At 36.7% G+C, this 15902-nt stretch overlaps 1 protein-coding gene across 6 annotated transcripts in view; it reads right to left on the bottom strand.

The window, feature by feature from the left end:
• The window catches only part of LOC110459789 (protein kinase C iota type-like), a 50871-nt gene that overhangs the window by 32375 nt on the left and 2594 nt on the right, over positions 1–15902 (bottom strand). For 3 of the 6 annotated variants that reach the window (XM_021512227.1, XM_021512229.1, XM_021512228.1), the window contains exons 4-11: positions 15567–15656; positions 14945–14995; positions 13767–13852; positions 12422–12556; positions 12091–12178; positions 7539–7570; positions 6840–6881; positions 952–969 (exon numbers count right to left, since the gene is read on the bottom strand). In XM_021512227.1, the coding sequence (XP_021367902.1) occupies positions 952–969; positions 6840–6881; positions 7539–7570; positions 12091–12178; positions 12422–12556; positions 13767–13852; positions 14945–14995; positions 15567–15656 (542 nt within the window). The remainder of the gene's footprint in view (positions 1–951; positions 970–6839; positions 6882–7538; positions 7571–12090; positions 12179–12421; positions 12557–13766; positions 13853–14944; positions 14996–15566; positions 15657–15902) is intronic. The other 3 variants (XM_021512230.1, XM_021512231.1, XM_021512232.1) reach the window with 3 other exon arrangements.

Genomic DNA, 15902 nt, shown 5'->3' with positions numbered 1-15902 from the left:
CATTAAAATACAAAAGACACGATATATATGAGGCATCCTCAATGCTTTAAAATATGTTTCAAAATCCATTCTGTATGGTAAACAAGCTGTATAGGAAGCAAGAAGATGCAGAATTTCCCTGTGCTATAATCTTAATAATACTGTTATACATTTGTACATTTTACCTTTTTTATCAAACAAGTAATATTGGCCAAACCTCTATTTCTCTTGGAGAGATATCCTTTTTTACAGGTGATAAGTGCATGCCTTGTAATAAGCCCATCCCTTCATAGGGTGGATACAGCAAACTTCCCTTTATCTCACTTTTTATCAAATTCAATGATTCATAACAAGGTATATGACATCTGTGATAACAGATGTTCCGTTTAAAATACTCTTGAATGAAATGAATGGTAAGTACATATATACAGTATCATGAAAGCAGAAAAGTTTAAGCCCTGAACTTGTACTATGAATATATCAATACCTTTTTAGTAATGAAATCAAGGTAAGAGCTAAAAGATGCTGCAATGACTTCAAAAAATAAAAGAAATTGTGACAGTTAAAACTCCAAATGTTAATAATATTTTGATTATTAAAAAGTACCTTTTCCACTTGAACAATGATTTGAGCTACAGAATATGCATTTGAGCAAAGAATGCTTTTGTTCATACAGGCCAAGGACGTTTTTTGTTTAGAATTGTTTTTTACTCATCCAAATTACATATTTATAAGTTATCTTGCTACCTCTCACTGTCAACTAATTAAATACTTTATATTGATGATAGGTCTAACTGAAATAGATCTGTTTATAACTTTTAAATTTGTTTCAGATGATATAAGTTTTTTCCTGCAATAAAATCATGCTGTCTTCACTTTCACAACGCAGTAATGCTACAATATACCAGGTAAGATATTAGTGAAGCTGGTAAGTATACATAGATATTAGAATTACAGTCAAAGTGTACCTACCCCTGACTGATCATCAGACTGTTAGTATCCATGGTAACCAGGTACAACAGAGGCAGACAACAGGTGTTAGTACAACAAACAAGCATGAGAAAAATACACAGCATATATCATACAAAGCAGATGTCAGTATTGAATGACACATACAAAATACAGTACACTCCGTCTAAACCAGACTCATCCCCGATACTCCAGGGGTTACACCCACTTACGCTTTCTGCACTCCTCGATATATCAAAGCAAAATTGAAGGCTCAGTGTGCGCCACCTTGTGGATGAGAGGAAGAGTAGTTCAATCCTTTCGGGTACATCGAAATAATCTGGCGGTCATGTAACAGTAAAAATTGTACTATAAAAATTGACTGACTTTGAAGTTGGGCGTCGCTCCTTTGTAATTTTCAAAGGACATGTATCAGCCTTGCAATTGGTCAGGTTTTTATACCCGAGACCAATTAAAAAGCTGGCTTTGTGCCTTAAATTTTGCCATGACATATTCCAGGGGTGCAGAGAGCGAAAGTGGGCATAAACCCTGGAGTATTGAGGATGAACCACACTGTGTCGAATCCAGACATCTTTCTAAACTATACAAAGAACTTGGTTCCAGCAATGATAAGGTATATCTATAGTAGCTTCGTGACAATCAGGAACTCTCTGCACATTTGCCAGGTTAACTTGGCATGTGGTCCCAGGGGTGTCAGGTTTAGACAGGTTAACTTGGCATGTGGTCCCAGGGGTGTCAGGTTTAGACAGGTTAACTTGGCATGTGGTCCCAGGGGTGTCCTGTTAGACAGGTTAACTTGGCATGTGGTCCCAGGGGTGTCAGGTTTAGACAGGTTAACTTGGCATGTGGTCCCAGGGGTGTCAGGTTTAGACAGGTTTACTTTGCATGAGGTCCCAGGGGTGTCCGGTTAGACAGGTTAACTTGGCATGTGGTCCCAGGGGTGTCCGGTTTAGACAGAGTATACAGTATGTCATATAGAAAGATTGTTCAATATCACAACACAGGTCATATAAATGTTATACCACAATATCAACATTTTATATACAACATTCCACATCAATTGAAACCATGATATTGAACAAAACATGACATTAAAGACAATGTTTTCTAGATATTTCTCAGCCATCAAATTCCCAAATAATTGCCTTCTAGATTTTAAGTCTGACTACAGTAAGAGTATATTTTTAGCGGTAGTCTAATTGTAGCCCTTTTTGTGTTACACATTTTGTGCTATACATGTATTATGAATGTATTAATTGAAGTTCCTCAGTAATGTTCTCTATTGCATATTTTAGGTGTGCCAATTCATCAATTTGCTAATCTGTTAAACTATTTGACAATGAGCTTAAATCTGAGTGCGCTTATATAAGTATATTATCTTGACTGAGAGTTGCAGCAACTTGGGATTCAATACGAGTTACCAGGCATGGTTCCTGGTCAATCATACATAATATTAACCACATGTACATTTATCAATTCTTGATCATATATCTAGAAACTGTCACATAGATTCTGTCAGGAAGGTTTATATTTTTTTCTCAAAACACAACAATGTAAGTGGTAGCACTAATCCTTTTGGGTGAGCCAGAACTTTTTCTATGCCATGGCTAGAGAGAATGTTCAATATTTACTATAAATTATAGGTTTGGCTAAAATAATTTTTCAAAATCTGCCTGCAGGTAATTAGTACTATTAACATGATGTCAGTTACTCCCGTGGTTTAATTGTATGAAGAGATATTAGTTAAAAGTTTGATTTTCCACATTTCAAGATTTAGCAGATGATATATAATTTGGTTAAAATTTGGTTAAAACTTTTGAGATTTATATCTGTATATATGTACAGTATAATACAAAATGTCTGCCGCAGTTTCATTTTTTGCCCTTTAACAACAGGGTAAATTCAACACCAGGCAAAAAGGATTATATATCATATAGTTATAAGCAGTACCAACTTAACATGTACACATTTAACAAAAAGTTAACTTGTTTAAAAAAGCCATTCGGCAAAAATATGTCCGGGTGAAAGTATCATGGTTAAATGTATACTATTAATACATCCAGGTGAAAGTATCATGGTTAAATGTATACTATTAAAACATCCAGGTGAAAGTATCATGGTTAAATGTATACTATTAATACATCCAGGTGAAAGTATCATAGTTAAATGTATACTTTTAATACATCCAGGTGAAAGTATCATAGTTAAATGTATACTTTTGTTACGAGTCTGACTATGAAAATGATACATATGTTCGTCTTAATACAACACTTGGTTATCATACCCATACATACATTAACATCATGATGTTTGCCACCTTTATTCTGTTTTTGCTAATTGAAACATAAATGTATAAAGTTACTGCAGTAAAACCTCCAAATGTTATTTGTAGTCTTTTTATATAAGTATCCCTATTACTAGTCTATAATAGCAGTACAGTTAAAAAATGGTTTTCAGAATCAAAAGCATAGTCATTAAACCAAAGGGAAGTAACTCTTCATCCCTTAAATTTCATATTCCAACCTTTGAATTGGAAGAGTTCACATGTGTTGTCAGGGATAAATGAGTTGAACACAATAATATATTATTATTCTTATATATTCATTGTCGATAATTTGAAAGCAAAGATTTGGCTTGAGTGAGAAGTTATCAATTAATTACTGAATGAAATAAAATTGAAGTATAATGGAAAATGCATAACAGACTTCCACTAAATACATTTGATCTTCTAAGATTAAGTAAAAAAATATATTGTATAAACATTTAAAAGTTCAAGAAGATACCAGAGACATATAGGGTCCATTCAAGGTAGGATTTTCTTATTCAATTCAACTAGACAGCTTATGTAGACTTTGATGTATAGTATGATATTTTTTCTTGATCTGAGAAATTTAAGGAAAGGAATTATGAATATCCTAGAGCAGAAAAACACTTTCTTGTTAAAAATACAAATCATTAAACACCTTCAGTGGAAAACCTAATAAAGCAATATTATTGTCTAACCATAAATATGTCTGATCTAGAGAACACATCCTAGGTCAGGTCACATTTAACAGGATAATACCTACTACAACTGGCTATATCATAACACATCCTAGGTCAGGTCACATTTAACAGAATAATACCTACTACCACTGGCTATATCATAACACATCCTTGGTCAGGTCACATTTAACAGGATAATACATACTACCACTGGCTATATCATAACAAATCCTAGGTCAGGCAACATTTAACAGGATAATACCTACTACCACTGGCTATATCATAACACATCCTAGGTCAGGGCACATTTAACAGGATACTACCTACTACCACTGGCTATATCATAACACATCCTAGGTCAGGGCACATTTAACAGTATAATACCTACTACCACTGGCTATATCATAACAAATCCTAGGTCAGGTAGCATTTAACAGGATAATACCTACTACCACTGGCTATATCATAACAGATCCTAGGTCATGTCACATTTAACAGTATAATACCTACTACCACTGACTATATCATAACACATCCTAGGTCAGGTCACATTTAGCAGTATAATACCTACTACCACTGGCTATATCATTACAAATCCTAGGTCAGGTCACATTTAACAGTATAATCCCTACTACCACTGGCTATATCGTAACAAATCCTAGGTCAGGTCACATTTAACAGTATAATACCTACTTCTACTGGCTATATCGTACCACATCCTAGGTCAGGTCACATTTAACAGTATAATACCTACTTCTACTGGCTATATCGTACCACATCCTAGGTCAGGTCACATTTAACAGTATAATACCTACTTCTACTGGCTATATCGTACCACATCCTAGGTCAGGTCACATTTAACAGTATAATACCTACTACAACTGGCTATATCATAACACATCCTAGGCCAGGACACATTTAACAGGATAATACCTACTACCACTGGCTATATCATAACAGATCCTAGGTCATGTCACATTTAACAGTATAATACCTACTACCACTGGCTATATCGTAACAAATCCTAGGTCAGGTCACATTTAACAGTATAATCCCTACTACCACTGGCTATATCGTAACAAATCCTAGGTCAGGTCACATTTAACAGTATAATCCCTACTACCACTGGCTATATCGTAACAAATCCTAGGTCAGGTCACATTTAACAGTATAATACCTACTTCTACTGGCTATATCGTACCACATCCTAGGTCAGGTCACATTTAACAGTATAATACCTACTTCTACTGGCTATATCGTACCACATCCTAGGTCAGGTCACATTTAACAGTATAATACCTACTTCTACTGGCTATATCGTACCACATCCTAGGTCAGGTCACATTTAACAGTATAATACCTACTTCTACTGGCTATATCGTACCACATCCTAGGTCAGGTCACATTTAACAGTATAATACCTACTTCTACTGGCTATATCGTACCACATCCTAGGTCAGGTCACATTTAACAGTATAATACCTACTACCACTGGTTATATCATAACACATCCTAGGTCAGGTCACATTTAACAGTCTAATACCTACTACCACTGGCTATATCATAACACATCCTAGGTCCGGTCACATTTAACAGGATAATACCTACTACAACTGGCTATATCATAACAAATCCTAGGTCAGGTAACATTTAACATGATAATACCTACTACCACTGGCTATATCATAACAAATCCTAGGTCAGGTAGCATTTAACAGGATAATACCTACTACCACTGGCTATATCATAACAGATCCTAGGTCATGTCACATTTAACAGTATAATACCTACTACCACTGGTTATATCATAACACATCCTAGGTCAGGTCACATTTAACAGTATAATACCTACTTCTACTGGCTATATCGTACCACATCCTAGGTCAGGTCACATTTAACAGTATAATACCTACTTCTACTGGCTATATCGTACCACATCCTAGGTCAGGTCACATTTAACAGTATAATACCTACTACCACTGGTTATATCATAACACATCCTAGGTCAGGTCACATTTAGCAGTATAATACCTACTACCACTGGCTATATCATTACAAATCCTAGGTCAGGTCACATTTAACAGTATAATCCCTACTACCACTGGCTATATCGTAACAAATCCTAGGTCAGGTCACATTTAACAGTATAATACCTACTACCACTGTCTATATCATAACACATCCTAGGTCAGGTCACATTTAGCAGTATAATACCTACTACCACTGGCTATATCATAACAGATCCTAGGTCATGTCACATTTAACAGTATAATACCTACTACCACTGACTATATCATAACACATCCTAGGTCAGGTCACATTTAACAGGATACTACCTACTACCACTGGCTATATCACACCACAAACACAAGTAGCTAATATAATCATTACAAACACACAATAAACCTGCTACACACAAAGAAATGCAGACCATAGGTGGACAGTTTTAATTAAGTTGTATTTACCACTTTAACACAGCTGTTGGTCAATTAACATGGTAAAAAATGTTGTCAAAACAAAATGTTTGAGATATGTCTTACTAAAACTTGAATGAATTTATAATTAGCATACATGAATACATAGGTCGTAAATCAATTTTTTAATCTGTGAAACTTTACATGCGGAACAAAAATAATTTCTCCCTACTTTTTCAGAATTTCAAGTTATGAAATGTCATTTTGAAAAATCATAATTTGTTAACACTAGACTTCATTATCTCTATCCACCTGTGGTGTTTTATCTGTTTGAATTGTGAAAAACACTAAATAAACAACAACTGCAAAACAAATATGTGACCAGTAAACATGCCAATGACGTCATAGGGTGCAGATGATCAAACATCAAACAAAGGGAGACAATCATAAGTCATACTGGATATAAGGGGAGATAATCTGATAATTCTGTACCTCAGGTGAACTAACGGACACCTCCTCCTGTGAGAGTGAAATCTTAAACAAGAAAACCATCAACCATGTTAAACAGGGAGATTTTGATGTGCTGTTTAAGATAAATAAGTAGAAACTATCAGTATATCTGAGGCTGTCTGCAGTTTTCATCTAAATGACTGACTCTAAATTGCTTTTACAAAATTAATCAATAACTGATTACATGTCAATTGATAATAATCCTTTGGCTTTAAATTCTTTAATTAAATCTTCTTATTTGTTATGTTTTGACAGTGCAATACGTCTTTTTTGATATTGCAATAGACATTTTTGATACATGTAATTACAAAATATTAACTTGTAAAGTCAGACCAATCAAGAATTCCTGATTGAAATTACACATTTACAAATCTTTGGAAAAATTATTTCAAATATTTTATAATTGTACAGAAAACAAATCAAAGATAGGATAATAAGATATTGAACACAGGCATAATGCCGAGAAATTGTCAATCAATTCTGATTTCTAGACATTGGAAAAATGTTCAGACAGCTACAGAGTAGAAATTGCAAATCTGACACCAAATTGATTGCAAGAGAAACACCTTGATTATCTGTGAACACCAGACATTGCAACAGAAAAAGTAGCTAGGATTACAAATTTGCCACCATACAACAATTAATGGACAATTAAAGATCAGACAAACTGTTAAGACTTACCTCCTTATCTACCTCGACAGAGGTCCCGTGGTCTGGAAGTAAAACATCAACAAATGAAAACATCAACAAAATAAAAGTATCAACAGTTAAAACATCACATCTTGTCAGACATATTTTCTGAACTCTAATTCAAACCAGAACTGACCTATCCAGGCATCTTAATAATTCCATTGTACCTAGGCCCCTTTCTCGTATCTGGTTCTTAACAATTACATTGTACCCAGGCCCCTTTCTCGTATCCGGTTTTAACAATTCCATTGTACCCAGGCCCCTTTCTCGTATCCGGTTCTTAACAATTCCATTGTACCCAGGCCCCTTTCTCGTATCCGGTTCTTAATAATTCCATTGTACCTAGGCCCCTTTCTCGTATCTGGTTCTTAATAATTCCATTGTACCTAGGCCCCTTTCTTGTATCTGGTTCTTAACAATTCCATTGTATCTAGGCCCCTTTCTCGTATCCAGTTCTTAACATTTCCATTGTACCTAGGCCCCTTTCTTGTATCCGGTTCTTAATAATTCCATTGTACATAGGCCCCTTCCTCGTATCTGGTTCTTAATAATTCCATTGTACCAAGGCCCCTTTCTCGTATCCAGTTCTTAATAATTCCATTGTTCCTAGGCCCCTTTCTCGTATCTGGTTCTTAACAATTCCATTGTACCAAGGCCCCTTTCTCGTATCCAGTTCTTTATAATTCCATTGTACCTAGGCCCCTTCCTCGTATCTGGTTCTTAATAATTCCATTGTACCTAGGCCCCTTTCTCGTATCCAGTTCTTAATAATTCCATTGTACCTAGACCCCTTCCTCATATCTGGTTCTTACTAATTCCATTGTACCTAGGCCCCTTCCTCGTATCTGGTTCTTAATAATTCCATTGTACCTAGGCCCCTTCCTCGTATCTGGTTCTTAATAATTCCATTGTACCTAGGCCCCTTTCTCATATCCAGTTCTAAATAATTCCATTGTACCTAGGCCCCTTCCTCATATCTGGTTCTTAATAATTCCATTGTACCTAGGTCCCTTTCTCATATCTGGTTCTTAATAATTCCATTGTACCTAGGCCCCTTTCTCATATCCAGTTCTAAATAATTCCATTGTACCTAGGCCCCTTCCTCATATCTGGTTCTTAATAATTCCATTGTACCTAGGTCCCTTTCTCATATCTGGTTCTTAATAATTCCATTGTACCTAGGCCCCTTTCTTGTATCCGGTATTAATAATTCAATTGTACCTAGGCCCCTTTCTCATATCTGGTTCTTAATAATTCTATTGTACCTAGGCCCCTTTCTTGTATCCGGTTCTTAATAATTCCATTGTACCTAGGCCCCTTTCTCATATCTGGTTCTTAATAATTCCATTGTACCTAGACCCCTTTCTTGTATCCGGTTCTTAATAATTCCATTGTACCTAGTCCCTTTCTCATATCTGGTTCTTAATAATTCCATTGTACCTAGGCCCCTTTCTTGTATCCGGTTCTTAATAATTCCAATGTACCTAGGCCCCTTTCTCATATCTGGTTCTTAATAATTCCATTGTACCTAGGCCCCTTTCTCATATCTGGTCCTTAATATTTCCATTGTACCTAGGCCCCTTTCTTGTATCCGATTCTTAATAATTCCATTGTACCTAGGCCCCTTTCTTGTATCTGGTTCTTAATAATTCCATTGTACCTAGGCCCCTTTCTCATATCTGGTTCTTAACAATTCCATTGTACCTAGACCCCTTTCTCGTATCTGGTTCTTAACAATTCCATTGTACCTAGGCCTCTTTCTCGTATCTGGTTCTTAACAATTCCATTGTACATAGGCCCCTTTCTCGTATCTGGTTCTTAACAGTTCCATTGTACCTAGGCCCCTTTCTTGTGTCCGGTTCATAATAATTCCATTGTACCTAGGCCCATTTCTCATATCTGGTTCTTAATAACTCCATTGTTCCTAGGCCCCTTTCTCGTATCCGGTTCTTAACTAGGCCCCTTTCTCGTATCTGGTTCTTAACAGTTCCATTGTACCTAGGCCCCTTTCTTGTGTCCGGTTCTTAATAATTCCATTGTACGTAGGCCCCTTTCTCGTATCTGGTTCTTAATAATTCCATTGTTCCTAGGCCCCTTTCTTGTATCCGATTCTTAATAATTCCATTGTACCTAGACCCCTTTCTTGTATCTGGTTCTTAACAATTCCATTGTCCCTAGGCCCCTTTCTCGTATCTGGTCCTTAACAATTCCATTGTACCTAGGCCCCTTTCTCGTATCTGGTTCTTAATAATTCCATTGTACCTAGGCCCCTTTCTTGTGTCCGGTTCTTAATAATTCCATTGTACCTAGGCCCCTTTCTCATATCTGGTTCTTAATAACTCCATTGTACCTAGGCCCCTTTCTCGTATCCGGTTCTTAATAATTCCATTGTACCTAGGCCCCTTTCTCGTATCCGGTTCAACCGGTTTATCTGTTATTAAATGTAAATTTTTCAGGTATAAATCCTGGCAGACCAACCTTATTTCATAAATAAACAACTTTAGTCCAATCGGTTCAACCGCTTGGATCCCGATAAACAAATGCTACCCTAGTTCATTAAGTTTTAAACACTGTTTTCATAGTCCCATGAATGTTTGATTACGGAAGAATACATTTTAAGGAAAATAGTTGGTTTCTATCGGCTGTTTTTCTGAGATATATGGAAACATTGACGAAATGGTGGGTGAGTCATTGGTTTGTCATTGTTGACATTTGACAACATGTGATCAATGTTACAAGAATACACAAAACAATACGAGCTCATACAACTGAGATTGTGGAAGGATACATTAATTATTGTTCAGTTCATACTGTAGATTGTCCAAAATTACAAAAATAGTTGACAGAAATGTGTTTACCTATGGACACAACATATAGTGGTATTTTAGTGGTATAACATGTTACATCACTATTATATACGTCAATGTTTATAATGTAGTGTCAGTGTTGGTTGCTGAGTTTACCCTTCGAGATCTCCAAACAGTATTTAGTTTCAAGTCCATTTAAAAATTCCCAAGAAGTCATTGAGAATATTCAGATAAAAAATCCCAAGAAGTAATTGAGAATATTCATATATGTATGTTGTATATACACATCAAACCCGCAGTAACTGATTGGATCTTACATGTACTTATAATTTAGTCAATGTTTCTTTAAAGCTCATAAAACCTGCAGACAGAAACCAGTTACTTCCTTTATAGTTTTGTTCTAACGGACTCACAGGCCTATAGATACAGTGTCTTAATCAGTCACGGACTCACAGGCCTATAGATATTGTGTCTTAATCAGTCAGGGACTCACAGGCCTATAGATACCGTGTCTTAAACAGTCACGGACTCACAGGCCTATAGATACTGTGTCTTAATCAGTAACGGACTCACAGGCCTATAGATACTGTGTCTTAAACAGTCACGGACTCGCAGGCCTATAGATACCGTGTCTTAATCAGTCACGGACTCACAGGCCTATAGATACAGTGTCTTAATCAGTCACGGACTCACAGGCCTATAGATACAGTGTCTTAATCAGTCACGGACTCACAGGCCTATAGATACCGTGTCTTAATCAGTCACGGACTCACAGGCCTATAGATACCGTGTCTTAATCAGTCACGGACTCACAGGCCTATAGATACCGTGTCTTAATCAGTCACGGACTCACAGGCCTATAGATACCGTGTCTTAATCAGTCACGGACTCACAGGCCTATAGATACCGTGTCTTAATCAGTCACGGACTCACAGGCCTATAGATACCGTGTCTTAATCAGTCACGGACTCACAGGCCTATAGATACCGTGTCTTAATCAGTCACGGACTCACAGGCCTATAGATACCGTGTCTTAATCAGTCACGGACTCACAGGCCTATAGATACCGTGTCTTAATCAGTCACGGACTCACAGGCCTATAGATACCGTGTCTTAATCAGTCACGGACTCACAGGCCTATAGATACCGTGTCTTAATCAGTCACGGACTCACAGGCCTATAGATACCGTGTCTTAATCAGTCACGGACTCACAGGCCTATAGATACCGTGTCTTAATCAGTCACGGACTCACAGGCCTATAGATACCGTGTCTTAATCAGTCACGGACTCACAGGCCTATAGATACCGTGTCTTAATCAGTCACGGACTCACAGGCCTATAGATACCGTGTCTTAATCAGTCACGGACTCACAGGCCTATAGATACCGTGTCTTAATCAGTCACGGACTCACTGGCCTATAGATACCGTGTCTTAATCAGTCACGGACTCACAGGCCTAAAGATACCGTGTCTTAATCAGTAACGGACTCACTGGCCTATAGATACCGTGTCTTAATAAGTCACGGACTCACAGGCCTATAGATACAGTGTCTTAAACAGTCATGGACTCACAGGCCTATAGATACAGTGTCTTAAACAGTCATGGACTCACAGGCCTATAGATACAGTGTCTTAAACAGTCACGGACTCACAGGCCTATAGATACAGTGTCTTAATCAGTCACGGACTCACAGGCCTATAGATACCGTGTCTTAATCAGTCAGTTAGCCCTTACCTGTGGGGTTGTCCCCGTTGGAATGCTTGCTTGGGTACTGGGTTGTATTATAGGTGGGAGGTGGTTCTGGTCGGTGCTCCGATTGTGGCTGTAAACACACAAACATAAACACAATTATTTAGTGTCATATATAGTCATCAACTTTATTAACCACCAATATCTTAATGTTCAAGTTGAGCCCCATTTTTTCCAACAATTATATTTATGATGTGTGCAAAGTCTCAAAGACAACTTCTGAGGAGTCAAACTTGACAGTAGTAAACATATATTTTGTAATTATTTCTAGAAAATTAAACACTTAAAATGTGTGACGGTTTCAATCAACACTCACAAGGAGCGGTGCTCCACAGACCACCTTGAGGAACTTGTGGCATCGCTTATGGACTGTAAGTTTACACTGGATACACTTGTAACCCTGACGACCAAGGCCCCAGATCCTGTCTGAGCAGAATGAGCAAAACGCTTTCTGGAAAAAGAAACACAGATTTGTCACATTTTCATTCAACACTTACCATATTCTCAGTTGTTAGGGATTTTCTATGTATTGTAATGGTGACCAGATTTTCTATGTATTGTAATGGTGACCTTAAAGGGGCCATTTAGTCAATTGATAACCTGAAAATAGAGTTGATACTCAAAATATATATCTCCTTACAAAAGTCTACGTAGTTGATAATGACATGACCTGAAGCCAACGGCCAGTGTGCACAGGATCAGTTTCATCTTTTGGGAAAGCCGTGATAAAAATAGCTATGCCCAAAATAGTGCAATATCCAGGCCTTCAGTGAGAAGCAAACATGTACAGCACTACGCTGTCGTCCGACAACACAGTGTCAGCTATTAGTCTGAGTTCACACATAACACACTAAATATATCCCAAGTAAGAATTAAAAGTATCATAATATATACCTCTAATCATATATTTCTGTTCACATTTGGTTTGAATAAAAACGAACAGGTTCAATTAGAGCATGCACACACTGAGAGGGTGCCGCAGGGAGATTTCAAACTGCAGAAAGTATGATATCAATAGATTTAAAAGTTAAATAGATCACTCATTTATAACGATGTTTGAGATGATGTTGGAAGATGATTTTGATTCAGAATAAATGCATGTACTTGCATTCCAGAGAGGCTGGGCGAGTAAAGCGAGAAGTTACCTTCTCTCCTCGACTGGAAAGACATTTTTGTTAGCTTCAAATTCACCGACAGCTGCTGCTAAAACGCACGACTTTTGCTTTAATTACTTATGACAACAAGGTATGGCTACCTGAAATTTTAACTTTCACCTATGACCTTGACAATTGACCTAAAATTTTATTTTGTCTTTCATCTTTTTTGCATACTAAATTGTTGTAAATGTACCAAGTTTTAAATTCTATATAAATGATTTAAAAAAAAACAATCTTTGGACCATGAAACCTACAAGTGGGTCCTACCAGAAATCATACCCTTCACCAATGACTTTGAATTGTGTATAACCAAAACCGTCAACTGAATCCTACATCACACAAAAGCGACATACATGATTATATCATACAAATCTGCTTTATACAATTATTTCATCCAAATATGTCGTAATTATTTTGCTCAAAATTAAATCTGTCTAGTGTTTATCCTAAGCAGGCGTTTTCTGCTTTGCTACCTTCAGCTAAGACCTGCCCTACAATATTTACTTTGGAGAACCGTTTTGCCTGGAATAGATGGCCGTTGATCCTGTAAAGTTTCCTCCACCGTCGGGCCCCTTTTCTGTACATGTTTCCTGTTAAAATAATAATTCTATTGTAAAGCTTGCTGTTTTTATACTTCACTTGACAACAGACACACCAGGTCCAGTCGTCAAGGGAACTAGGGTGGTGCCAAGAGTCACATCCTAGGCCTCGCCTAATAAGGCTGTGACTTCTACTTACACCAGGTCCAGTCGTCAAGGGAACTAGGGTGGTGCCAAGAGTCGCGTCCTAGGCCTCGCCTAATGAGGCTGTGACTTCTACCTACAGCGCTCATTTATGTTCTGACTGCCATGCCAACTACCAGATTCAGAACGAGATTTTGTACTCATTTACAAAGGCATGATTAAGTACTTCAGCAGTTAATATAATTGGCACCAATAGTTTAAGAGAATTCGTATAAATAGATTAGGAAATGACAATTTAGCAGTGATATAAAATTACCAAACTGTACTGTCTATTGAATGATGTCTTATAAAAATGTTCATCGTCATATAAAATTGCAAGATTAACCCTTTCACCCCTATGTAACTTCAGTAGACTCTACCATGCATTGATCTTTATGAGTCAATTATGGTCTACAGTGGTGAAAGGGTTAAGTCATGTTATGTTATATACCACCATATTGACATAGCGATAAACCCATGCCTAGTATTAAGCCTACCCATATATAACACATTTCAGTAGATACACCAAAAAATGTTGTTTCATTGTTCTGATATAAACCCAACCTCTTACTTGAGTCAGAAATTGCATGTTGGCCCACTGGACTTATAATTAGTGCAGGATAAATACAATAATCTACTTTCAACTTTTACCTCAGGAACATTTTATTGTTGTGTGGGAAGGTATAGGGCTATATTACAATAATAGATGACTCTACAAGGCATTCCATTGGAGCTTTTAATCTACCCCCTAGGAATACCATACTAGGAGCTGTTATTATCCATTTAGCATGGATCTTCTCATGTGCTGTACAGTTTAAACTTCTGGGATCTCCAAGAGATCTTATAACTCACCCTGTACAGTAGGTGTTTTCTAGTTTATTTCACACGGATCTCCTCTGAGAATTATTCAATTTACACTTAAACCTGTTTGTTTTATGTAGAAAAATCAACAAAACTTACGATCCTCCCCTCGACATGGCATCCCAGGTCTCTCTGGCACATTGGGGAAAACTGTGAGAAAAACATAATGTTAAACATAGAATAAAATATGGTAATGAAACCACCTGCCTTTATATATACTGAAATGGTTTTTGTCATAATCAATTTAATTGTTTTTAAGAGTTGTATTATTATTTTTCCCATTGTGCATAAAATGATTTATTCTCTAGTAGCTTGATTCCCTAGAGAAACAACAATATATTCATGTTATATAACCATGTTTAATGGTGTCTAATTCAAAATTTTATCAACAGAATTAAAGTATCTGCTGAAATAGAAAAATGAATGTTTGAGATTTTATAGACAGTTTTGTTGATGTCCTACTACAAGGATAAATGAAGTAAGAGTCCGACACATGTACATGGAGGATGTGAATTTTTTGAATTCTATAGTATTAGTTTCAGTGATCAAAAATATTAAGTAATCAAGTACAGGCTAAGTCTTTTAACTTTATGCCCTTTCTTAGCTGGAATTTGTCCATGTTTGTGTCAGCACTGCTGATGGACAATATGTGTCAGCACTGCTGATGAAAAATATATGTCAGCACTGCTGATGAACAATAGATGTCAACAGTAGGACTGACCATGAATGGTGATCTCAGAGTCCTTGTTGATTTCGTACAACCTGATGGCCTCGTCAAGCTCCAACTGGGAGGATATAGTACATGGGTCACCTGCATCAGAAAAGGATTAGTTTTTTAAAATCCTAAAATTGGGAAGGCAATAAACAGGTGAAATATGTAAACCAATATTTAATTGAGTGTTTGAAAACATTTGAATTTTAAATTTAACTTGTAGCATGGAGAGGGGATACTCTTAACAGAGTCTTAAAACCATTTTGTAGATATTTATCAAATTTCTTATAATTAGTATAGATTGGATATATCTAATATTACATGTACATGTAACAAAATGAAAAT

The sequence above is a fragment of the Mizuhopecten yessoensis genome, unplaced genomic scaffold (assembly GCF_002113885.1).
Source record: "Mizuhopecten yessoensis strain PY_sf001 unplaced genomic scaffold, ASM211388v2 scaffold10225, whole genome shotgun sequence".
Classification (NCBI taxonomy): domain Eukaryota; kingdom Metazoa; phylum Mollusca; class Bivalvia; order Pectinida; family Pectinidae; genus Mizuhopecten; species Mizuhopecten yessoensis.
This window is presented reverse-complemented; position numbering and strand designations above follow the sequence as displayed.